Source organism: Ochotona curzoniae, unplaced genomic scaffold, assembly GCF_017591425.1.
Source record: "Ochotona curzoniae isolate NIBS_2020 unplaced genomic scaffold, NIBS_Ocur_1.0 contig_2235, whole genome shotgun sequence".
Classification (NCBI taxonomy): domain Eukaryota; kingdom Metazoa; phylum Chordata; class Mammalia; order Lagomorpha; family Ochotonidae; genus Ochotona; species Ochotona curzoniae.
Window position 1 is genome coordinate 2,934,008 of NW_024465384.1, and position 24,804 is coordinate 2,958,811.

General features: G+C 54.0%; 1 protein-coding gene across 1 annotated transcript; it reads left to right on the forward strand.

The window, feature by feature from the left end:
- The first annotated feature begins 428 nt into the window (after positions 1-428).
- SINHCAF (SIN3-HDAC complex associated factor) lies at positions 429-23,873 on the forward strand. The gene is made up of 6 exons (XM_040972227.1): positions 429-597; positions 13,717-13,869; positions 15,441-15,540; positions 16,142-16,268; positions 21,677-21,827; positions 23,622-23,873. Exons 2-6 carry the CDS (start codon positions 13,742-13,744, stop codon positions 23,779-23,781), a joined length of 666 nt encoding a protein of 221 aa, XP_040828161.1. The 5' UTR covers positions 429-597; positions 13,717-13,741; the 3' UTR covers positions 23,782-23,873.
- The last annotated feature ends 931 nt before the right edge of the window (positions 23,874-24,804 follow it).

Sequence of the window (24,804 nt, forward strand, 5' to 3'; positions counted from 1 at the left end):
ACGTCCTTGTCACAATTTACAGGTGCGACGATTTTGGAAAATGAGCTTACAAAAACTACGTCTGGTGCTCACGGGAACTTGGGATGGGGGCGGGCTTGACGCCCAGCCCCGCGTTTCCTGCCGCCACCCACCCACCCCCAGCAGCGTCGGGCCGAAGGGGTGCGGGGCAGGGGGCGTTTGTTTACGCGTCGTTGCCGTAGTAAGCCGGGCCCGTCCCCGCCTCCCCGGGGCCGCCGCGTTTCCCGCGCCGCGCCGCTTCTCCCCTTAAAAGGACAATAGAGGCCCCGGGAGCGCGCGCGGCCCGCCGCCCTCCTCCCCTCCCCGCCCGCGACGCGCGCGCGCCCGCATGCAAATGAGCCCGATTCAAGAGAAAAAAAAATTTTTTTTTTTAAGGTCCTGGGAGCGCGCGTGCGCAGAGCGAAAGCGGAATCTACACCTTCCCGGGCCGCGGTAGCAACTGCAGAACTACAGGAGACAAATCTTTCTAGACAACGCGGTGGAGGAGACGGAGGAGGGAGTGCCCGGAGAGGGGCTGGCCTGCGTGCACCGCGCACCTCGGGAGCCTGAACGCGCGTGGAGAGGCTTGCCTTGCGGAGGGTGAGTGAACTCTGCCGGCTGCTCGGCTACACAACTGTGTCCCGAGGCTTTGATTTCAGAGTGGGATTTCCTCTCTGCGCCTCACCCACCTCCCCCGTCCCTCCACACACCACGCACACGCACAGAGGAAGTTTTGTCTTGGAGATGGCATTGCGGGGCGCGCCGTTTCCGTGATGGCCAGACGCCCCCCCCCCGCACCCCCATCCCCGACCCTTTTGTATACACACGTTTCGGGGGTGTGTGTGTGTGTTTTCTCCACCGGGGAGTGGATCTGAGGCCAACCGAAAGTCTTGGGGTGGGGGAAGTGAGCGGAGCCTGGCAGTGACTGGGGAGTCGCGGAGTTGAGGGACCCACGTTAAAGGTGACAATGACTTTTTTTTTTTTTCAGCCGCAGTGTGTCCTGCAGGCGGGAAGGCCCGGGCGGAAAGGGACTTGGTGCGGGGCGGCCGGGGCCGGTGCGTCCGCGTGGGTGGGTGGGGGCAGGCGGGCGCCGTCCCCGCACCTCGTGGTGGCGAGTCCATGGCAGCCGCCCGCCCGCGTCTCGCTGAGGGTGGGACAATAAGCGCCGTCTACCCCCCTCCCCAACTAAGTTGCTTTCCACTTCCGAGCGGGCGGCGCGAGGAGGGGGGGGTTTAAACTCGGCCTCGGGGGCTCCCTGGGAGCGCACGCGGCGCGGCGTTGTCTGCCCAACTCCGGAGGGATGCGGCAGCGACAATGAGCAAACACGCGGTCGCCCAGCAAACGGCCCGGCTGCCACGCGCGCCCGCCGTCCCCCCACCCCACCACCCCCGGGCCGCGCCCAGGAGCGGCCCGAGTCCGCGGTGCCCGCGCAGCCCCAAGTTGTGCCACCCATGCGTTCACCTGTGGCGTAGGTGTGGGCGCCGCGGCGTGGCGCGGCCGCTGTCTGCGCTCCTAAGATGGCCCGCGGAGCCGGGTGCAGGGAGGGGCGTGGGGTGCGGGCCGGCAGCGCGCGAGGGCACGCCGGAGGGGGCACGGCTTTTTGTGCCCTCCGTGACAGACCACGTGCCGCGCGGGCTGCGGCCCCGGGCCCCGCGCCGGCTTGTCCTGCTGCCGGCCGTCGGGCGGCCGGGGCCGGCGATGGACAATGTGATCCGCCGATGATGGCGTCCTGCCAGTTTAAAAAGCAGAGCGAAAGTCGCCAACTCTCCGCGCGTGCGGGGCGGCGATCCGGGCGGGTTTTGTTTTTTTTTTTTCCTTCCCTCAAGGACACTGCATAACTTTGGTAGGGATGAGCCCCCGCCACCGTGGACCCCCGCACCCTGCTCCGGGATGGTGGCCCCAAACATCTGCCCCCCCACCCTCTTCGCCCCGAGAAACGCTCCGACCCCCGATGCTGCACGTAGGCAGCGCCGGCTGGACGGGAAAACAAAGGGCTTGCATGTGCCCGTGCGGGCCCCCGCGCCCAGTGCCGGCACCGAGGCCCTTGCGGGGCGCGGCCCCCCTTTAAGTTAAGGCGAGTTTCGGGACGGCTTTTGTCCCTCAGCCCCTCGTGGGGAAACTTTGGCGGCGCGGCTCGTGCGCGGTGCCATGCTGGAGCACCGGAGGCGGCGTGCTTCCCCGCCCCGGCGCGGGCGGGCGGCCCTGGGGAGGCGGCGGGGCCCGGCCTCCCTGCGCCCCAGTGCCGGAGCCCCCGGGGGCTGCGGCACTGGGGCGCAGGGAGGCCGGAGGGCGAAGCCCGGACTTCTCGAACCCCGTTACGGCAACGGCCCGGGAGCCTGCGTCTGGGAGGTCTGTGGATTCGCCTTTGAAGTCGAACTGTTGCCATGTTTGAATTACGTCAGGGCAAAGCCATGAGGAGGAACAAGCCCCGGCAGCGCGGCGTGCGGGAGGCGCGGCCTGCGGGAGGCGCCGCGCCGGGCGGGCCAGAGGGCGGGCGCGGGGGGCCCCGTTGTTCCGGCGCAGGTGAGGGGGGCGGCGGCAAGGGACGCGGCTCTCCTCCCGCCGCCCCGGCCCCGCCGGCCGCCCTGCGCTGGAACTTTCCGCCCGGCCGGAGGCGTCTCGGTGACCGGCACATCCGCCGGCGACTAGTTCTCTCCGCTGCCTGGGTGTCTTCTTCCTTCGGCGGCGGCCGCGTGACAGGGGCCGGGGGCGGCGGGATCCGCAGCCTGTGCGGGACCCCCCCCCCCCGAGAGCGCCGGAGAGGGCGTTTGGCTGCTTTCGGGGACACGGGCGAGCGCCCGCCCGGCACCCGCACATCCAGGGGACTGTGCTCCGACGCCACCCGGAAAGGCGCCGAGGGGAAGTTTCGGAGCTCCGTGAGGTGCGGCCGAGCCGAGGGAGGACCGGGGCCAGAGCGTGCGTGCCGCCGGCCCTTTGTGTGTGCACGCGTGGGAGGCGCCGCCGAGGTAGGTTTCGGGGGGCCGGAGGGCGGTGCAGAGTTGGTGCCGGTGGCCAGGACCCCCTTCAGCTCTTTTGTTGTTGTTTAATCGCTCTCACCTTGGGTTCCCGCAGCCATCCGTGAGGCTCCCTTCCCTCTCCCCCCACCCCCACCTTTTTTTTTTTTTTTCTTAAAAACGCGTGTGAATTTGACCTTGCCATCAAAGGTCCTAGGAAAACACCTGCTTTGGAGCTAGGGTTGGCCAGGCTCGAAAAGCCTGTTCGTGCTGCGCGTTCGAACACGTGTGGAGGGCCCCCCATCCTGAGCGAATGAAAGTCTGAGAGTTTGTGGTGCAGTTCCGAGAGGAGCCTGAAGGCATTGCAAGTGCGTTTCCAGTGGCTGGGGAGAGGGGGTCGCTTAGCCGGAAGGTAGGGGTGTGTGTGTGTGTGTGTGTGTGTGTGTGTGGCGGAGGCTTGCTGCTTGCACTCCGCCTTATCTTGCGTTGACCTTGAGAGAAGCAAACAGTTCGGGCAGGAAGACGACCCTGTACTGGCTCGCCCACCAGTCCATCTCCTCTCCAGTTCCGGTGAACTGGGCTCGACCTTTTAGTCACCCCTCCTCGATTTTTCTTTTCCAGCCAACTTTTTTTTTTTTTTTAATCGGTATGTGGCCCCAGGCAGAGCTCAAAAAATTCTGCCGGTTTGACACATGGATGCTTCTTTGGAATTTGGGGTTTGTCTGCAGTCTAGACATCCGAAAAGCAGCCCGAATCTGGTGTTGCTTTCCTCATTTCTCCAGCGTTTACACCTTGTAGTTAGAATTTAAAACTTCATGTCTTATCCACCCAGTCTGGGGGGTGGGGGAGGAAGAAATCACGCAAGTGGAGACCCGTTTTTTTTTTTTTTTTTAATTTTATTTAATAAGCAGATTTCTCCCACGTTTTGGTTGGGCAAATTAATAATATTAAATGGCAATTCACATTGTTACCGTTCTGAAGTGAATGAAAGGAGCCTGTTAGGAAAATAGAGGACTTTTGAGTTAAGTAATTACTTAAGCTTGCTCTGGGGCAGTTGTTTCTGTGACTCAAGTCTGAAGTGCCCGCAGGGCGTTTGCACATACACCCGAAATGCTTGGGACAAGTTCCCCATGCTTTGTAGCGCAGTTGGGGCTAGAACGAGCGGTATTGGGGAAGTTTTTAATTTTAGCACACCGGAGGGTCGTGGTTCTTGTTTTAGTGATCTGTACCTTAGCTGTGAACGAATGGAGGGGAGAAAGACTCGCACAGCCTTCCATTTGTGTTGCATTTGTGGAAGGTGAGAAGTTGTGCACAGTAAGTGTTCTAGAACTTTGGTGGGAAAGCTGGCTGCAAAAGCCCCTCCGCCCCTCCCCCCCATCCGCCAGTTTCTTTCTGTGCAAGTGAAACCAGGGTTTTCCCCTCCAGAACTGCGAAAACCTGACTCAGTGGGCTCGGACGCAGGCCGATTTCTGTCCGAAGACTGTTTTCGAAAATGCCTTTACTTGTAAAAAGTTTTTTTCACTGGCGAAAGCTTGGTGTTGGAAACCTAAACTGACCTCAGAAGGCTCTTATTTACAGCGTTAGTTACTTTACCACGGAAGGTTGTGTTTTTTTTTTCTTTTTTTTTAAGTCATTTCCTTTCTTGTGGTGGGAGTGGAGGAGGCAGGGAACACGTGCTTTTTGGGGTTCAGGGGAAAGAATGAGTGGGTTTCAAAGGTGCTCCCCCTGGGAAAGCACTTGCCATCCTCCCCACGTGGGGATGCCAGCATTCCACAGATGGCACCCCTAGAGCTGCGGGGTTTGAGGGCAGGAGGGCGGTCCAGGACGACCTGGGGGAAACCTAGAAAACGTCCTTGGGAATTAGGCTGCCAGTTGTTTCCCATACTTAGTTTTGACTGTGGTGTTTTTTTGTTTGCTTGTTTGTTTTTAGGGCTTGTTATATTTTGGCTTGCAAGGTGGTGGAGTTAAAGGGAGAGGCACAAGATACCGCTGGTTCACTCCCCTAGTGGCCACAGCTGCCAAAGCTGAGCCGATCTGAGGCCAAGAGCTTCTGCCAGGTCTCCCGTGCAGGTTCGGGAGCCCAAGGCCTCGAGCCATCCTCTGCTGCTTTCCCAGGTCATGGGCATGGCACTAGATCAAAAGTGGAGCTGGCAGACAGGAGCCAGCCACCTGTGCGGGATGCCACAGGCTGGTTAGCCAGCATGGAGGGTCTCTTTTGGCTCTCCAGATTTTTTTTTTTTTTTGTAAGATTTATGTATTTCAAAGGCAGAGTGAGTGAGAGACAGAGAACTTCACCTGCTGGTTCACTCCCCAAGTGGCCCCAACAGCCAGGGCTGGGTCTGCATAAGCGAGGAACCCAAAATTCAAGTCCACATGGGTGTGTGTGGAGGCAAGGCCTTTCCACTGTCCGCGGTCCATTAACAGGGAGCGGAATCAGACACTGAGCAGCCAGGACTTGAACTGCTCTCCGTTTTTACTCAACCCGTTTCCCCAATGCACGTCCTTCCAGGGTGTTTTGTTTTAATTGAATTTGCTGCTAAGGATTTTCATCTTACGGAAATAATCTTGCGTCTACCCCGCCCAAAAGTTTGTTTTCAGCAAGTTTTCTCTTTACACCAGAAATGCTGAAATGTCACATGTGTTTGCTGCTACTTATTCAAGTACAGACGTTGGAATGGAGCTAACGGAGTGGATTTCTACTTGGGTCCCGTTGGAAGTTTGGTTTGATCTGGTTAATGTGTCTCTTCTCTTGAGGCTCCACTGCATTTCCAGTGTACTGCTCCCTGACTTGAGTTGATCTGCCCCTCCCTCTCTGCCGGTTAAGAATTGTTTACCATTAGTCTTCTTCCTGGGAATCCTGAAAGGCTGCAGACGAAGATTAGAGAAAAATGACTCCTTCAGCCCTAAATTAATTCCATGACAGGTACCATTCCCCATCCCATGGCCTTATTTTCAGCTTCGTCTTGGCTCTTGGCTGCCCCGCTTGGGGTGGTTGGCACAGTTCGTCACATGCTCTCAGCACCTGGAGGTAACCCAGGGCTCCGGGCCTGCCCTGAAGCCACTGACTGTTGAGTGGAGAAGGTGCAGTTGGTGAAGCCTTGCCTCCTAGGAGTTGTCATAGAGGCATGGAAATGTTTTGTTCCGAGAAGTAATTTTTAAGAGAAATTCCCAGGTTGAGGGTGTGTGGAAGGGAAGGCGGGTCAGGCTGGCTAGGTATTCAGAGGGTTTGTCACTCCGCGAATATCAGAATTCCAAGTTGGGAGCAGCTGGTAGGCACAGACTGTATCTTGACAAAGGTTTGAATTCCCTGCCAAGGAGTTCTGATCCGATCCTGAGGTCAGCGTCGCGCCTTGGAGAGGATGATTGCTATCGAACGAGAGGGCTTCCACCTGTCAGGGTGCAGGCTGGGCAGCAGTGATGCGGAGAGACCTCCGGCTTTCCAGGGGGGTGCGGAAGAGTGGAAATCCCGCGGACCTCCTGTCCAAGGGCCTAGAAGCAAGAGCCCGGTGGGGTGGCAGAGTTTTGTGTTCCTGTGTGGAGCATAACCAGGTCATGTGGGCACGGGATGAGGCTCGCTGGAGAAGTAGCCAGTTTAGAACTTGTACAAGGTAGAATGGGTTGGCGATTCCCGAAATGTGAGAGGAAGGATGAAGGGAAGCCTGGGCTGCAGGAACCAACGGCAGCATGGACTGTCCTTGCCCTGGTGTCTCACAGAAGAGTTGGCCCTTGGCCCTGTTAAGGAGGAGGGATCAGAGGGCCCAAGGGGGCCGGGTAAGGTGTGGACCAGCTTGGCTCTGTGCCCCACACCCCTTTCATAACTTGGAAAACTTGGTTTTATTCCCTTTAGAGGCAAAGTGCAGTCAGGCTGGGCTGAAACTAGGTCCCACCGTGTGGGAGCTGGCCCCTCCCGCAGGGCTTTGCGTTGTTGGCAGGAGGTGGCAGGAGCCAGAGCCAGGCTCCCAGGGCAGGTCTAGGAGCTCAGCATCTTGTACAGGGGTAAATGCTTGCCCCTGAACGTTGTTATCAGGCTTCAGAATAGGAGAGCAGCTAAACAGAAAGAAATATAGGCTTGTTTTATGACCATGAAATCTTCGCTGAAAAGGCCAAGTTCCCCATTTCCCACGGACCTGAGCTTGAAAAGAAAACTGAAAAGTCCAGATTCCACCCTTAGTTTAATTTATTAGATGTGTCTCGGGACACAGAATCTGTCTCTAAGGTGTGTAAGTCTTACCAACTTGAAGGAGAGGCGGACAGGCAGACACTGGCTGGCATTTTCTCATCCTTGCTTTTACAGCATCCCTGGAAAGTAGAAGTGAGCTATCGCCCTGATATTACAGAGGGGCAAAGAAAACTAGAAGTGACTTCCGGTTCGTCCGTAGAGACAGAAGCAGAAGTGCGCACCCACGTTGGTGACTGCTCTTGTTACCAGTTACACGTTCTGATCATTGTCCCTTAAAAGCAAACATTTTGTCTCTAATCTTTCAGCTTTCTTGTCCATTACAGCTGCGCCTCGCGTAGGATTGGCATACCTGCTGTTGTCGAGCCAAGCCCAGGGACTTGGGCCTGGGCCTTCTGTCATCACACGTAGGACTTGTTTCTGCAGAGTGAGAATCACTTGTTCAGTGAGCCAGGTAGAAGTGCCTCGGCTTGTCACTTCTCAGAGATACGATGCGTATTTGGAGAAGCTGTTGGCTGGCCCTTTTTTTCTCCCGTTTCCTATTGGACAAATTAAACTTTGTTCCTTGAAAGTGATTAATTTCAGAGCCTTTTGATGCCAGGAAGTGGGCTGGGATCTAGAGGCAGGTGAGGGGAAACAATCATGTTTTATTGCCCCGTGGCTTCCTTGGATCAGGGAAGACAGACATGTGAATTTTAGCAGCCTGGTGACCTAGCAGCAGGGGCACACAAAACACCGAGTCCTGGTGACCCGGGAAGTGTGTTGCTGTAGTTACCCTGTTAGCTTCCTGGATCCTGGGCGTGATTACGGGGCAGCCTGTCGTCTAGAGCGGTGTTGGCGGCCACAGCGACACAGCGGCCGCTGCAAGAGATGGCAGTGGCGTTTCCGCCTCGCCTCTCTTCCTGTCTGGTCCTCCGGCGTGTAGGAAGGTGGCCTCCAGAACGCTCCTCCTTGGCTTCAGAGTTGTCTCTGGTTGCTTGGCTCCTTTTGTCTTTGTTGGGTGCCTCCTCCGCACTGCAGGAGTCGGCCTCTTTCTCTGCAGTTCCTTCCCGTTCTGCTCTGCGTCCACTCTGATTTCACCCCAGCGTGGTGTGCGTTTCCGGCGTGTGTCTTCCCATCTGTGTCTCCTGGGGCAAATTTATGGAAGGTGTGTGGTAGTAACCCAGGTTTGGGAGCAGGATGCTCTTAGTTAAAGGGAAAAACGGCTCTGTTGGGGGGTTGGGGGTGAAGTGAAAGTAAGCTTCCTTGGGCTCAGGCAACCATTTACTATTTTTATAAACCTATTTTTAAAAAGTTTGTACATTTAAGATCTCATTTTAAAAATATGTCGTGTGGGACTGTGCTGAGAAGCTGTACTGGAGCTCGCCTGCGTCACGGACCAGGGTGTCCTGTGTAGGGTCCCGTCGCTGCACGTGTCACAGCCGGTCTTGCTCTGCGAAACTCTCGGTTACTAAGACACCGTAGTTTGATTGCTCGTCGTCCAGTGAAAGTCCTGGGCAGTGTAGGTCACTGCAAAATATCTCGTGAGGCTTTCTTTTTAAAATCAGTTGATTATTTTTTTTTAAGTGGTTGGAAACTAGAGGATTTTGGTCTATTGAAAACTAAGAGCATTTCTGTTTAGAAGGTGATTTACCTAATTGATGCCTTGTGACATTTCAGTTCCCCAAATGGCAATGGACAGCTTACCTGGGTAACTTGTGATTTACCACCCTCGCCTTACTTATCTCTGTTCTTCAGCCTATTCCACCCAGTGGCATTTTTAAGTTTCCAAAAACCTGTTTTTAACTGTTAGGGGAAATTTTAAAAAGAAAAACTTTAAGAAGTTAGAGGAAGGAGCCTTTTACAATCGGGAAACATCTTTTTGGAGCAACTGTGGCCTTCCACACTTCATACCAGTGGGCCTAATAGTTGTTCAATTCTCTGTTTACGTAGACATTAAACTCGTGCGCTTATAGAATTTAAATAGCAAATCGAGGCTTCCTCGTTGCCTAGTTCCTTAATTAAAAAGGGCGCACATTTGCATTTCCGTATTCTTCGTGCTGTTTCCTAGTTGGAGCTTAAACTTCTCAGGTATGTGGAGTTCAGATTCCTAAGAGGTCGTCTGTAACCTTACGTTGTAGGAAAGCTTTTCTCATGTACTGGTTGAGAACACACTGATGGTGCTCCGTGATCTTAATGTACAGTCAGACGTGAAAGGATGTGCGGGCCTGGCCTTGGCTTCCCCATCTTGTTAGGTTAGATTAGTGGGGCCCTTTTGTATCTGCCCACTGGTTACCTCATCCTTTTCTTGACCCACCAACACCGGGGTTACGGTCGGCAGCAAGGCGATCACTAGGCTGAGGGCAAACTCAAAGAGGGAACCCCCAGCAAGTGAGCCAACACAGACCTTGAGAGTTAATTGTTGCACTTTTTTGAAAACTTTACCTTCTACTTTTTGGATCTGTGTATATTTTGTTTGTATAGTTATGTCTCTGACCATCTCTGCTGGATTAACTTTGAGAGGAGCTGTGATTCCTGCATGGTTGATTCATTTGTGACCGCTAAAGCGTGTGGGTTTTAGGCCGGCAGTTACCAAAGGACTGATTTCAGGGACAGTGCTGTGTACAGGGCACGGGGACGGGGGACAGCGTGTCTGGGGGCCGGAGCAACTCGTTTCTTAAGCACCCTGTAGACCTGTGCTGTCCGGATGCCGAGGTCACAGCTTGTTGAGATGGTAATTGACATGTGTACAGCGCACTCCTCCTGCGTCTCTGCAGGCTGTTGGGTGTCATCGCCACCACATAATTTTAGAGGACAGTTTCTAAAAGGTATTTGAAGTCCTTCTGATTTCTGCCTCTTTCTCCAAGCTTCCCTTTCTTCTGCATAACCTGAGGGCTGAGAGGGTCTGCGCCTTTCTGATTGTTCCTCAGTGAGGAAGCAGATGGCATTCACAGCTCGTATAGTTAAAAAAAAAAAAAAAAAAACACACACACACACACTCCCAAACAAAAAATGCCCAACCAGGTTGTCATGATGCTGAATGATGCTGTGCTCAGGAGCGGCCGGGCAGAAGCCGCAGCTTTGAGGGGTAGCACTGCTCCAATTCTTGCAAGTGTGCTGCACAAAGGGGGTGGGAAATGAAATCCAAAGACATCATTTCGGTGCAAAAAAAAATCTTAGAACAGTGCATAAATGTAACTCTAGGAAAGACCCTCAACCTGCTGGGACTCTGATCTCCACTTTAAAACCTAGCCCAGCACCCATCTCCTCCCACACACGCAGAGGGTTGGGCTTCAGAGGCCGCTTTGCTCCTGGTTTTACCTCTTGTTGACTTTTTGGGCTGTGTCTTTTGAAGATTTAATTTTTTGGAAATCAGAGTTCCAGATAAGAAAGGCAGAACTGGACGGGGAGTGGAGCAGCCAGTCCACTTCCAGCTCAGCTCCCTGCTGAAGTTCCTGGGAATATAGCAGCAGATGGCCCTGGTGCTGGGGCCCCTGCTCCCACGTGGGAGACCCGGAAGACGCTCTCGGCGTGGGACAGCTCAGCTGCAGCTTTTGTGGCCATCTGTAGAGTGAACCAGTGGATCAGAAGTATTCTCTCCCTCTGCTGTAACTCTGCCTTTCAAGTAAATTCACCTTCAATAAAGTTGGAGCCGTTGGATGCCCACATAGAAGGTGGTTGTATCCCCTACATCATAGTAAAGATACTTGCAGTTCATCTCAGGGTCTCCACATTGAAAATGGTTAGAGTCTTAACTGTGGCGTCACTGAGTGGCTGTAAACAAAGCCCGGGATGAAAGCCCTGCGGATTGGATTCCCAGGTGCCCCTCGAGTGCAGGGAGAAGCGCACAAAGTCCTTAATGGGCTCCTGGTGTCGTCAGGACTTATGCGGTTGCTGTGTTCCTGCTGCGCCATGTCAGGGCAGGCGGCTTCCTGCTCCTGAAGTGAACAAGGTCACAGCTCCGCAGGGAAGGACCAGCTGACCCGAGACAGCAGCCTGCCGTCCCTGACAGAGTATTCCTCAAAGGCGCAGTGGAATGTCTTGCCAGGGGCTGGTCAGATGTGTGAGGTCTCCACCAACAGAAAAGCATTGACAGCCCCGCCTGACTGCAGTAGCCGTGGCTTCCCGAGAAGCCTCGGCGTGTGGCAGCAGCCGTGTGGTCACTGGCACAGGCCCAGGCTCCTTGGGTGAGGCCAGCTCGGCTCGGCCATGCCTGAGGGGCGTGCTGGGCAGGGGTGGCGGGCAGAGATAGGGATCTGTTGTAATAGGATTTGGTCTGCTTATTAATGGAAGGGACTGGTCATTTTGCTGTGCTTCCTGGACCTTCCTGCACCCCATGCACTTTGACCTGGATGTGAGGGTGCTTGGAGCGGAGCTGTGGACAGGAGCGCCCTGTTCTGGTTTGCCTTGAAACAGGACCAGACCCTTGGTATTCTTGTTTCTGTAATCCTGTCATTGGACGTTGTTTATCCCACGGCAACGTGTGGCTGTTTTCAGTGATCACATGAGTTTGTGAGACTGAAGGAAAGAAGTCCGTCTCCTAGGCAGCCTTAGACACGCGCTAGGCATTATTCCGAGGAGTGCTTGCCCAGTTTGTCCCTCTCCGGAGGGTCACGTCCACAGCCATTTAACTGCAGTGATCAAGTCAGACTTCTCACGGCCACCCCTGCCCCAGCGTCATTGGCCAGCACACACTTAAGAACCTGTGATTCCCCTTTAAAAAGGGAAGCCTCTGGGGTTGGGAGTGTCTTTGGCCCCAAGGTTAAGATTTCCCTTCTTTGTCGCCGCCCTCCCTTTTCAGAACTCTGGGTTTCCTATGCTGCGCCTTTCTCCACTTCCTGCTTCCTGTCCCTGCCACCCACGTGGGGGACCTGGGTTGAGAGCCGTTGCAGCCAACCGGCAGAGAGGGGAATGGGCCTACTCTCTTTCTGCCCCTCATATAAGTAAAAATGGCTAAAATTTTGAAAGGGATGCTTTGGTTTTAGCAAATTACTTGCTATTAAAAATCTTCAAATGTTTTCTCTTTTTAAAAACTTTATTTACACGCTGGCACCCTGGTGTGGTAGGTTAGAGCTGCACCTGATGTGCCAGGCACCAGCCTCCGAGTATTTTCTTCAATATTTTGGTACAAAACCTGTTAGTACCTCAGATTCCTTTCGATTCACTCCTCAGATGGCTGCAACAGGGCTCGGCCAGGCCAAGCCAGGATGTAGGAACTCCATCCAGGTGTCCTTTAGGAGTAGCTTCGGTGTCATTTTCTGCTGCCCTCCCTGGGCACACTGGCAGGCAGCTGGAGCGTCGCTGTGGTTTGCTGGTGTTGTCACTGCTGACTTAGCCCGCACACTGCAGTGCCAGCCTCAGTATCAGTGGCAAGGGGGTGGTGGCCTGGGATTGTTGGCTCCTTACCGTAGGCACAGAGGACAGCACTTTGAGTAATTTTCTCTTGCTGACTTTGTGTGTGTGATGGTTTTGTGAAAAACGTAGTATTGGCTCGTGATACGTACACCTCCGCATACTTGTCCGTTGCGTGTGCTTCTGGCTCTGTTTCCTGGGCACATGTGTCCGAATGTTACTGCCGTCAGACGCAGAAGCCTTGCAGAAGAGAAACGGCCCAGCAGTTCAGGGCTCAGCCGTGGGTACACAGGCAGCACGGACACATTCTTTGGTTGTCTTGATTGGTTTATGAAAATACTGTTTTTAAAATCTCTAACTCTGGATTTTCATGAAATTCCATCCTTCTTTGATCAGTTTCGGTTCAGCACTGAGCTTGACGGCACTTCCCATTTTTCACATAAGAAAGCCCCTAGGGCTGGGTGGTGTGGGTTAGCAGGTGCTGAGCTGCCTGTGTGCTCACTGTCCACGAGTGATCGTGGGAAATGCTCAGAACTTCCCCGGAGGGAAATCACCTCTTGCAAAGGCGCAAAATGAAGAGGTATGCCTTCCCTTCACCTTGAGGATTCGACCTGAATGATGTCTGCCTTTTACGGGGTCCTAGGGAGATGGCGCTGCACTTGCTTCAGAACTTTAAGAAGTGAAGTCTCTGTGGTGGCTGTTGGGCACAGCAGTTAGAACCCCACTTGGGGCACCCCACATCCTGTGCCCACGTGCCTGGCCTTGAATCCTTGATGGATTCCTGATTCCGCCTTTCTGCATCTGTGCATCCCGGGAGGCAGCAGGTGGTGGCGGCTCATGTGCTTGGGTTGCTGCCATCCACGGGGAGACTCTCGTGGAGTGGCGAGCTCTGCAGCTTTGCTCTGACCTGGCCCCGGCTGCCTGCGGGCCTTCCAAGGGTGAGCCAGCCGATCAGAGATCTTGCTGCTTCTCTCTCTGCCTTTCAAATCAAAATGAAAATAGGTAGTAGTATCTTTTTAAGGAGTTCTCCTTCCTCATTTTCAGAATGAGTATCTGCTGGGAGGGAGGAGGGAGTGGGGGCTTCCCGAAATAGATGGGCTGTTGGGGGTGTCACACACTTAGCTTGGCGATGCCAGGAGTAGAGCTTCCCAGAGCCCTACTATGTGACCCTGGCTGGGTGGGGAAGGGGTGGTGCTGAGGAAACCTGCCTTGGTGTCTTGCTAGAGCACTCAACGGAGCCCTGTCAATTCCCTACAGACCTTGACCGCCAAAAGAAGGAAAGATGTTTGGTTTCCACAAGCCAAAGATGTACCGGAGTATAGAGGGCTGCTGTATCTGCAGAGCCAAGTCCTCCAGTTCTCGCTTCACCGACAGTAAACGCTACGAGAAGGACTTCCAGAGCTGTTTTGGGTAAGATCATTTGATGTTTGTCCCCTTCTCAGAAAGAAAGGGGGAAAAAAAAGAATCTCAGCCAGTGGAGGCATCCGCCAGCCAGGCAGTTGGAGCGAGGTGTGAGAGGCAGAGGCTCAGGTGACCGGCCAGTGCCGACTCCGCTGTCCCGTTGGTAGTGAAGCCCCATAAGGTTATAGCTGGACACACCCCTTGGTTGCTAGCCTCAGGATGTAGACACAAGTCTTTATGTACATTTGTGAGTATGACCTTTGTCCTCAAGGAAGCAGTTCCCCCCCCCCCCACTGTCTTCATTGGTTGTTTTTGTTTTGTTTTGTTTAAAGCTTTATTTCTTTTTATTGGAAAGTCAGATTTACAAAGAGAAAGAGAGAAAAAGATCCTCCATCTGCTGGTTTGCTCCCCACGTGGTGGGAGAAGCTGAGTTGATCTGAAACCAGGATCCTCTTCCAGGTCTCCCAGGCCACAAGCAGGGAGCTGGAGGGGAAAGTAGAGCAGCCGGGATATGAATTGGTGCCCATATGGGATCCCAGTGCATGCAAGCGAGGACTTGAGCCACTAAGCTACTGTGCCCTTGATGTTTTCGTTAATTAATTAATTTTTACTGGAAAGTCAGATCTACAGAGAGGAAGATCTTCCATCTGCTGATTCACTCCCCAAATGGCTGCAACAGAGCTGAGCTGATCCAAAGCCAGGAGCCTGGAGCTTCTTCTGGGTCTTCCTCACTGGTCTGGGGTCCCCAAAGCTTTTGGCTGTCCCTGACTGCTTTCCTAGACCACAAGCAGGGAGCTGAATGGGAAGTGGGGCCTCTGGGACATGAACTGGCACCATATGGAATCCCAGCATGTGCAAGGCGAGGACTTTAGCTACTGGGCTAGTGCACTGGATCCCATATTTGAAATTTCAGAATAGTTTTGGAACTGACCTGATGGGCAACATGTCCTGCCTTGGAGCTTCCCAGGGGTCATTTGCTTCTGCTATATCATTTTATTCTTAGTTTATCTTTTGATGATAATCTAACAAAATGTAGGGTTTTTTTTTTTTCTTTTTCCCTGATACTTGTATAAAATGTCTACTACGGAACCACTTTTTGTGTTAGAAGATAATTCTGCCATTTTTTCCTATCTAGACATTATTGATTGTTACCTATGAATCCTGGACTGTGGTTTTTATGTTTTGTTTGTTTGTTTTTTGAGGTTGTTATAAACTGTTTTAAATTATATTTTGGTGTCTTCATTTCCAACCTTACATATAATGAATATTGTCAATATTTAATTATATTGACTTCCTGGTTTTGTTTATAATGAACCTAGAATTTAATGGCACAATATTTTACCTAAAGGGTGCTGCTTTGTTGCTTATGAAATATTACAAAAGCGTTAAACGGCATCCTCTGAAACCATGAAACTCTACGTGTTACTGCTTGACTTTAAACGAGCAAACTGGGGAACACAGGACTGGGTTTTTGCTCTGGAAGTTGAGTCTGTTTCTGAGCTTGACGACAGAGTCCGCGGGGATGGGCCGCGGAGTTGTCCGGGGTGGACACGGACCAGGGCGGCGCTGTGTCTCCCCAGGTTGCACGAGACGCGTTCCGGCGACATCTGTAACGCCTGTGTCCTGCTTGTGAAGAGGTGGAAGAAGCTGCCGGCGGGATCCAAAAAGAACTGGAACCACGTTAGTACAGCTCGCTTCTTGCTCCCTGATAGAATCAGCATTAGCTTTCTCCTGATTTAGGAAGTTGTGTATTAGCCGGGTGAGTTCGGGCGGGGGGGAGGAGTGAAAGTCAGAAACTACACATGGCTGCCCCGGTTTAATATTTTTTCCTGAGGAAGAAGATCAAAATTGTGAATTTTAATTTTTTCAATGTAGGAGTAAAAAGCCACGCCTAGGAAAAGGGAATGAGTGAATGGGTGACAGTAGCACCCCGGCTGAGGCTGGCTGCAGGGCCTGGACGTGGTGTCAGCCACGCGGCACCGGGCAGCGATGCCAGCTGGGGGTGGCTTGGCAGCTCCCTGCCCACCCGAGTCGGGCCGCTGTCATTTTCTCCTGCGGAGATCCATGCCTCATTTTTTCAGTGGATCCTCGCTGTACTCACTTCAGGGGCAGTTGGGAGCCCCAGTGTAGACGCACTGTGTTGTTTTTTGATACCACGCGCAGGGTGGATCTCTGGACAGTGTGGCCTTGCGGCGGCGGTCAGGCGGGAAGGGTTCAGAAGCACGGGGCGCTCCGTTGTGGCTTTTGAGGGTGGTGCTAATCTGCACTGCTCTCTTGCCAGGTGGTGGATGCCAGGGCCGGACCCAGTCTGAAGACGACCTTGAAGCCAAAGAAAGTGAAGGCGCTGTCTGGAAACAGGATCAAGAGCAACCAGATCAGCAAGCTGCAGAAGGAGTTTAAGCGTCACAGTAAGTTGCACACTGGAGCTTCAGAACGACACAGTGGCAGGAAGGGAGAGATCTCGCTGTCTCAGTGTCTGTGAGTGTGGCAGCATGGGGGACACGCTGGTCGTTTATCCCTTTGATTTCTGGTTTCGTTTTGGAAAGAGCCTTGGAAGGCAGTGTGTGCGTTGACACTCCAGTTCCGATGTTGGACTTGCTCACTAGCCGTGCCTTCAGATTGTGCAGACCGCTTGATTCTTTTATTCACATCTTTATTTTCTAGAAGAAGTTCACCTGCAGCTTTTTTGCTTGATTTTTAGACGAGATCTATTTAGAGGGCCAGCGTTGTGGCATTGCCTGTATAGCTTCTGCCTGCATCTTTTGTTGTTATTGTTATTTATTTATTTTTATTGGAAAGGCAGATTGACAGAGAGAAGGAAAGACAGAAAGATCTTCCATCCATTGTTTCATTCTCCAAGAGGCTACAGTGCCCGGAGCTGAGCCCATTCAAAGCCAGGAGTTTCTTCTGGGTCTCCCACATGGGTACAGGGTCCCAAGACTTTGATCTGTCCTCTAGTGTTTTCCCAGCCCACAAGCAGGGAGCTGGAAGGGAAGTGGAGCAGCTAGGACTTAACAGGCCCCCATGTGGAATTCTGGCTCGTGCAAGGCAAGGACTTTAGCTACTAGGTGGCTAACCCTAGTGCCAGACCCTCTGCTTCTTCTGAAGAGAAGATTGATTGATTGATTGATTTGAAAGGCAGCTTAACAGAGGGAGAGAGAGGTTAAACCTTGCATCTGCTAGTTCACTCTCCAAATAGCCGCAACAGCCAGAGCTGAGGCAGTCGAAAGCCAGGAGCTTGTTCAGGATCTCCCACAGGGGTATCCAGGACCCAAATACTTGGGCTGTCGTGCCCTCCCAGGAGCGTTAGCGGGGTGCTGGATTGGAAGAGTGGCCAGCTGTCATTGCAGCCACCTCTTGGATATTAAGTGCAGCCTTGGCCTTTCCAAGCAGCACCCCCGGCCCAATCCTTTTTTCCTTAAGGAACTCTCATTCACTTTTCATTCTGTCTGTTTTTATTTAAAAAGAGTGTCTGTATTTGGAAAACCAAAATTGGGCCCGGTGTGGTAACCTAGTGGCTAAAGTCCTTGCCTTGCATGTGTCGGGATCCTACATGGATGCTGGTTCCCAGCATCTCCATTTCCCATTCAGCTCCCTGTTTGTGGCCTGGGAAAGTCAAGGAGAATGGCCCAAAGCCTTGGGACCCTGTACCCTCATGGGAGACCCAGAAGAAGCTCCTGGCTCCTGGTTTCAGATAGGCTCAGCTCTGGCCATTGTGACCACTTGGGGAGTGAACTAGCAGATGGAAGATCTTGATCTCTGTTTCTCCTTCTCTCTGTAAATCTGCCTTTCCAATAAAAAAAAAAGAAAGCAAGCCAGAATTACACAGAGAGATAGAGAGACAGAGAGGTCCCCCATCTGTTTACTCTCAGACAGCCACAGTGGCCTGAGCCTGGAGCCAAGCTGAAGCCAGGCGCTTCCTCTCAATCTCCACGTGGGTAACAGGTCCGAGGGCCGGGGCCGGCTTCACTGCTTTCCCAGGGTCACTGGCAGAGAGCTGGGGAGGAGGTGGAGTATTATGCCAGAGCCCTGCGGGATGCTGCCATTCCAGGCTGTGGCTTAACCTATTGTGCCACAGTGTTTGGTCCCTAAAGGAGTTTTTATTTATTTATTTTTTATTCAATTAATTTTCACTAATTTGAAAGGATGGGAGAGAGACAGAGGGGAACAAAAGGGACTGATCTTTTGTCCTGGTTGAGTTGCCACAACAGCCAGTGCTGGGTTAGGTTGAATCCTGAAGTTTGGAACTTAATCTAGGTTTCTCCAAGGACCCTAGCTAGCACTTAAGGCGTGACTGGCTGCCTTCCGGGATGCACAGTAGCAGGAAGTTGGAATCTGAAGTGGATCTGGGCCCCAGACCACCTGGAAAGTGGGCATCCCGGGTGACATGGCAACTGCTGCGCCAGAGGTCTGCCCCCTTCAGATGTGTGCTGAGCGTTCGGGAAGCAGCGGTTCTGTGTGTGTGTGTGTGTGTGTACTTCGCTCTCGTCTGAATTGCACGGCGGCCGAGGGTGCTTGGTGTGCGTCGATTCTTCCGGTGGCGGGTGCTGTGTGACTTGCCAGCACCTGTGTGCCGCCGTGCTCAGACATCTGACTTTTCCTGCCTCACCTCGCAGGCGGTCTCCTGCCTGCTGGGAAGGCCCTGCACCTGGAGCTTGCTTCGAATTTCAGTTGCAGGTCTTACCTGACAAAGATGTGACCAGGCATCACCTGACACAGTCTGGTGAGAAAAAAAAAAAAAACTACATTTGCAAAACAAAAAATTCTTAGGCAGATGGTAATTATTTCTTTTTCAAAAACATGTATTTATTTGAGAGGCAGAAAGAGACCTGCCTGCTACTGGTTCACTCCGCAGTGGCCACAGTGGCCGGGGCTGAGTTAGGCTGAGAGCAGGAGGTGTCTCCCGGCTGTCGGGAACGTGAGCACTCCTCCACGGGCTTCCCAGACAGTGCAGTCAGAAGGTGGTTTGGAAGCAAGAGTCACCAGTGCTTGAGCCACCTGGGTGCTGAGGGCGGAGAAGCAGGAGGGCAGGCCAGGTCTCAGGTGGTTGGCAGGAACCTCGGCGCTTGAGCCGCAGCTGGTGCCAGAGGTGGGGCCAGGTCTCAGGTGGTTGGCAGGAACCTCGGCGCTTGAGCCGCAGCTGATGCCAGAGGTGGGGCCAGGTCTCAGGTGGTTGGCAGGAACCTCGGCGCTTGAGCCGCAGCTGGTGCCAGAGGTGGGGCCAGGTCTCAGGTGGTTGGCAGGAACCTCGGCGCTTGAGCCGCAGCTGGTGCCAGAGGTGGGGCCCACCATGGCCTGCAGCATCCCCTTTGTTTTGTATGAAGTTGGCATTATTAAAATAATGGAAATAAATTGCACATTATGAAGACAGTAAGGGCGCTTCCCTTGTTTTAGGTGACCAATTTCCCGGAAATTTTTGTTGATTGAAAATACTTGTGAGCTTGTTTGAAAACCTTGGTGTGTTAATCTGTGCAGGGCACAGCACAAGCTTTGAGGCCTCGGAAATACTTATGGTTTCTTGATTGGCTTAGCTAGTTGGAAGACGGGTCTACGTACCCGTGAGAGGTGCTCGGTCCCGCCCTCTGGGGATGCTGCTGGGCCTGTGACCCAGGTGACCCAGCTGTCCAGTCTCCCAGCTCGGTGACACCCACCGAACATTGCTTTCCACCGGTGGGTTCCCAGGACTGTCCTGAGGGCCCCGCCATCACAGGAGGTTTGGCTCTGAGTCTGGGTGTGTCACTTTCCCCTGGAAGGCCAAGTGACCTTTGTCTGGACTGCTCTCCAGGTGTCTTCCCCTGGGCTCTTCAGCTCCTTCACGCGGGGTGCCTGGGCCTGGAGCACGCGGGTTTGCTCAGCCTCTGGACTCCTGTCCTTGCCACATCTGGCTGCGTCGCCAGCTTCCCACGCCCTCTCGTGTCTTCTTCCAGAGTCCATGTTCTCCAGCAGTGGGCTCTGTCCTGCTGTTGAGTAGGCTTGCAGAGTTTCCTTGGGGGGTTCTGCTTGTTTTTACTGATGCCCCCTTTGCTTGCTGGAGCCGTGTTTGTGTTGGTTCCTGTAGAGCCCGCCCTTGTCTCACCTGCTCTTCTCTGTAAGATGCGATTCTGTGTGTTCCTGGACGTGCTGTGGCCTCAGCGTGGGATTCGATCTTAGCTGCAACTCGTGCTTGTCGTTGGTTCTTCCTGGGTGCTTGTGCGGCAGGGTTGGGATCTGCTGCCCCTGTCTGCCTGGTGGTTAGGCCTGTTTCTAGGTGGGGGGTGGGCGCGGTCCTGGTTCTGGCCTGGTGAGAGTTCTTCCGGCACTGCCTCCTTGGAGCTGCCTGAGGGGCAGCTCAGCTCCCAGGCTGGGCCGGGCGTGGCCACAGTTTATTCTTTGCTGTTTGCCCAGGGCAGCGAGGTTATTGTCTAATGAAAGTTGCCTGTCTTGCTAGGCTGCCCTTTGGCTAAGGGGAAAGCTGGTTTTCCCTCCCTGACTCCCTTCCCTCGGGGCACTTTCGGGCTTCTGTGCGGCACCTTCATGGGGACGGAAAGCAAGCTAAGGAGACCATGCCCCATGCACCTGCCCGTGTCGCAGGTCCTGGTGGGAATGGCAGAGGACGCATCTGCTCTGTCCTGTCAGTCCAAGTCCTCTTTGTTTTATTTTTATTTTTTTAACGATTTATTTTTATTTGAAAGGCAGATTGACAGAGAGAGAGAGAGAGAGACGGAGAAAAAGCTTCCATCTGCTGGTTCAGTCCTGACCTCAGCTGAGCAGAAGCTCCCTCTGGGTCTCCCACGTGACTGCAGAGGCCCAGGCACCTGGGCCATCTTCTGCTGCTTTCCCAGCCCTTAGCAGGGAGCTGGATCAGGAGTGGGGCAGCTGGGACTTGGGCCCATGTGGGATGCTGGCACTGCAGGGGGCAGCCCAATCTACTATGCCATGGTGCCAGCCCTTTCAGTTCTTAAGAGAAGTTTAAAACAAGCATCTTCAAATACCAACAGTGAGCAAAAGATACATTTACTTTTTCTTTCTTTTCCCAGTTTGTTGATTGTCTTCTGTTGAAGATTAGATTATGTCCCCCATCTTAAGGCATTGTGACATGAAAGTGATAACCATGAAGTAGAACCTACATTTCCAGCTTTCTGAATTGCATGGTTTTTTAGGCTAGTGACTCCCAGCTGCTGGTCAGTCCTGTGGCAGTGAGGGTCAGCCCTGTGGTGCCCATTGGCCCTGTGGAGGTGAGGGTCGGCCCTGTGGTGGTGAGGTCGCCCTGTGGAGGTGAGGGTCGGCCCTGTGGAGGTGAGGGTCGGCCCTGTGGCGGTGCCCGTCAGCCCTGTGGTGGTGAGGTCGGCCCTGTGGCGGTGAGGGTCGGCCCTGGGTGGTGCCCGTCGGCCCTGCAATGATGTGCAGTAGCTTAGCTGCATAGCCTGCGTTTTCAGAAAGATTTTTATATTCATTTGGAAGGCAGAGTGGCAGAAAGGAAGAGGCCTTCCTTCTGTGGCTGACTTCCTGGATGGCTGCACCTGCTGGGAGCTGGGCCAGACTGAAGCCAGAAGCCAGGGGCTCGGTCCTGGTTTCCCACGCAGGTGGCAGGGACCCAGGGGCTGTCTGCCGCCGCCTTTTCTCGCACCTCAGCAGCGAGCTGGATTGGAAGAGCACGGTCACAGGGACTGGTATCGGTACTCCAGTAAGGGCTGTCACCAGCCTTGGCATGGGGTCCTAACCGCACAGGGCACACTGGCCTTTGACTGGGTTCGTTGCAATGCAAGTCCAGTGTGAGCTGAGGAATGCCCGCGTGGCCATTTCACGAAACGGGGTTGTTGCTTTGTCTTTCTCGTAGATTCTGACGCCCACAGTACCACCTCGAGTGCCTCCCCGGCTCAGTCTCCGTGTTACAGCAACCAGTCGGACGACGGCTCGGACACGGAGATGGCTTCGGGCTCCAACAGAACACCGGTGTTTTCCTTTCTGGATCTCACCTACTGGAAAAGGTAAGAGCCGGTGCCCCCGGTCAGCCGGCCGGCGTGACAGCAGGCCACCCCGTCCCACGGAGCAGCTGGGAGAGCGGGAGAGGGGTGTTGTCCGTTGGAACCACAAACATCTAAGATTCCCATTTTCTTCAGTGAGGTAGACCTCATATTCTGAAAGTTTTCCAACTATAAGAAGACAGAAGTGTTATCAAGATTTTTAAGATTTATTTATTTTTATTGAAAGTTCAGATTTATAGAGAGAAGGAGAGACAAAAAGATTTTTCCGTCCACTGGTTCACTCCCCAGTTGGCCCCAGCGGCCAGAATAGCGCTGATCTGACACCTGTAGCCTCTTCCGGGTCTCCCACGCGGGTGCAGGGTCCCAAAGCTTTGGGCCGTCCTCGACTGCTTTCCTACGCCACAAGTTAGGGAAGTGGAGCAGCTGGGACATGAACCGGTGCCCATATGAGATCCTGGTATATGCAAGGCAAGGACTTTAAGCGTTAGGCTACTGCACCGGGCCCAACATTTGTTACCATTACTGCCATTCCGAAAGGCAAACTGAAGCAGATGAATTGAGATGTGTTAAAAGTAGGTGTCAATGGAGCCCGACAGAGAAGCATGAAAGAAATTCTAAAGGTGTGAGTAGGAATCGACGGGGTAGGAGGTGAGAAGCAGTGGGGAGAGTGAAAACCTGACCCAGGAAAAAGGGAAGCATGAGGACGAGCCGAGGTGGAAGTGGGTGTGTTCCCAGGGGTCGTGTGCCCTGCCTGTGTCCGAGAAGAGTGAAGAACCATGAGTCCCATAATTCTGAAAACTTCACCAAGACGTGCCGGGCCCAGAGAGGCACTCTCTGCGAGATTGAAAAATTATGATATTGATGGTCTGCCCCAATGCCTTTAAAGATTGATGGATTGATTGATTGATTTGAAAGGCAGCGTTGAGAACTTTCATTCACTGATGCACTCCCCGGTGGCCTCAGTGGCTGGAGTTAGGAGCTCCTGGGTCCCCCACATGGGTGGCAGGGACCAAGCAGTTAGGCCACCCCCACCCCACCCACTGCTCCCCCAGGTGCGGCACCAGGGAGCGGCCGAGATGGGCAGGCAGGGGACGGAGGCGGCGTGCACACAGCAGCCGTGTGGGAAGCGCGGTGGTGTGACTTTGCAAGCTCTGGGATACAAAGCGACCGTGACCAAGCTGTCTGCTTTCCAGTGAGAGAGACCTAGCTGCCTTGGAGCTAAGGAGAAGCTGGACGTGTGAAGCCGTAGTGATCACTACAGTGTGATTTGGGCTATAAACTGGGGGACACCGGTGGAGCGTGGGGACCAGTGGGGAGTCGTGGTTCTCTAGGAAATGCCATGAGGGCGTCGGCAGCCGCAGGGTCGCTCACACGGTCGGCAGGAACGGCCGCTGCAACACCGAAAACAGATTGGGCTGGAAATGATTGCGTAGGACAAAAGAGACAAGAGACCGAGGTTGGTTCCGTCCAGGACACAGCTGGCAGCCTCCCTGGACCCCAGCTGGGTCACTCCAGGACGTCGAGCTGCTGGGTCAGCCTGTGGACAGGGAGCTAGTTACTGCAGGAGAAAATGGTTCAGGCTGCAGCAGTATAGCAGGATGCCTGCTGTGTCTCCATCATACGTCTCCACACACACACACACACACACACGCTGAGGAGCATCCCCCATCCCCTTCCCCCGCCTGACCGGGGCCAGTAGGGGACCATCTGGTCACGCAGGGCGCAGCGAGGAGGAGGCGCTTGTTGCACCCACAGTGCCTCACGCATGTGTCTGTTCTCTCTCTCTCGTCCTTCCAGACAGAAGATCTGCTGCGGGATCATCTACAAAGGGCGCTTCGGGGAGGTGCTCATTGACACGCACCTCTTCAAGCCCTGCTGCAACAGCAAGAAGGCGGCGGCCGAGCCGCCCACACCCCAGGCCCCCGAGCCGCTGCCCATGGCCACCCAGGAGTGGTGACCGCCGCCCTCGACCAGCCAGTGACAAACTGACCCCCCCTCCCTTTCTACTCGGACACCTGCTATTCTGCCAAAAGACGTTCTCTAGGCTAGTTTTGGATGGGTTGTTTGCTCCCCCGGCCCCCACATCCTGAAGCCAGTGTCGCTTCTGGAGAGTGAAAATCTGTGTACATACTATTTAAGATGCTGAGTATCATAGGAAAGCTGGACGCTGCTGTAAAGTGCTCTTTGGCATCTTATTATTATTTTTTTTTTAAATCCCCTTCTAATGAATGGAATTAGGGGAATTTCAGGGGACAGAGATGGGATCTGTTGTATGATACAAAGTCTGTAGTGTGTAGTCTTTCTGAGAAGCAGTGGTTGGAGCAGTTTCGGGGCTGGCCGGCACTCCTCGTCTTGCCGACAGGACGCCGACCATCCTGGGACCAGCCCCGGCATGGGGATGCTGAGGTCTGGCCAGGTTCTGAGGGTTCAAACCCGTACTACTGACGACGAAGCAGGACAGACAGCTGCCGGAGGTGCGTCCCAGGAAGGGGACGGTCATTCCTCTTGGTGGGGGGTGGAGATCCCCAGCCTGTGTGTTGTGCCCCATGTCACTCCCCCTCGAGTTGCTATTGGATGCAGATTTGAATCCATGTGAGGTTGCATGGCAGCTGCTGGACCATGGGCCTGGCCCAGTTCCTTGGCCCTCCAGGACCGTGCTGTCCGTGTGAGCTGGCGCTTGGTGCCGGGCTTTGGGCTTCTTTGGCTAAGTTTAGGGTAAAAGTGGCTGAAAGAAGAGGCTTACTCTGTGCTAAAAGGATCTGCACTGGGCCGGACTCCCTGCTCAGTGTCTCCTAACTTAGAGCCCTTCTCTTCCGAGACGCTAGATGGGAGCCCCTCTCGAGGGTTCTCATTGTGTCTGGTCTGCAAGTTCTGGGGAAGTTACGGCACCTGAAAGCCCCGGGCAGAAGGCTTGTCCTGGAGGGAGGCCTCCCTCCCGCTTGCCTTGCCACCCAGGGAGTCCATGCTTTTTGTAAAACTG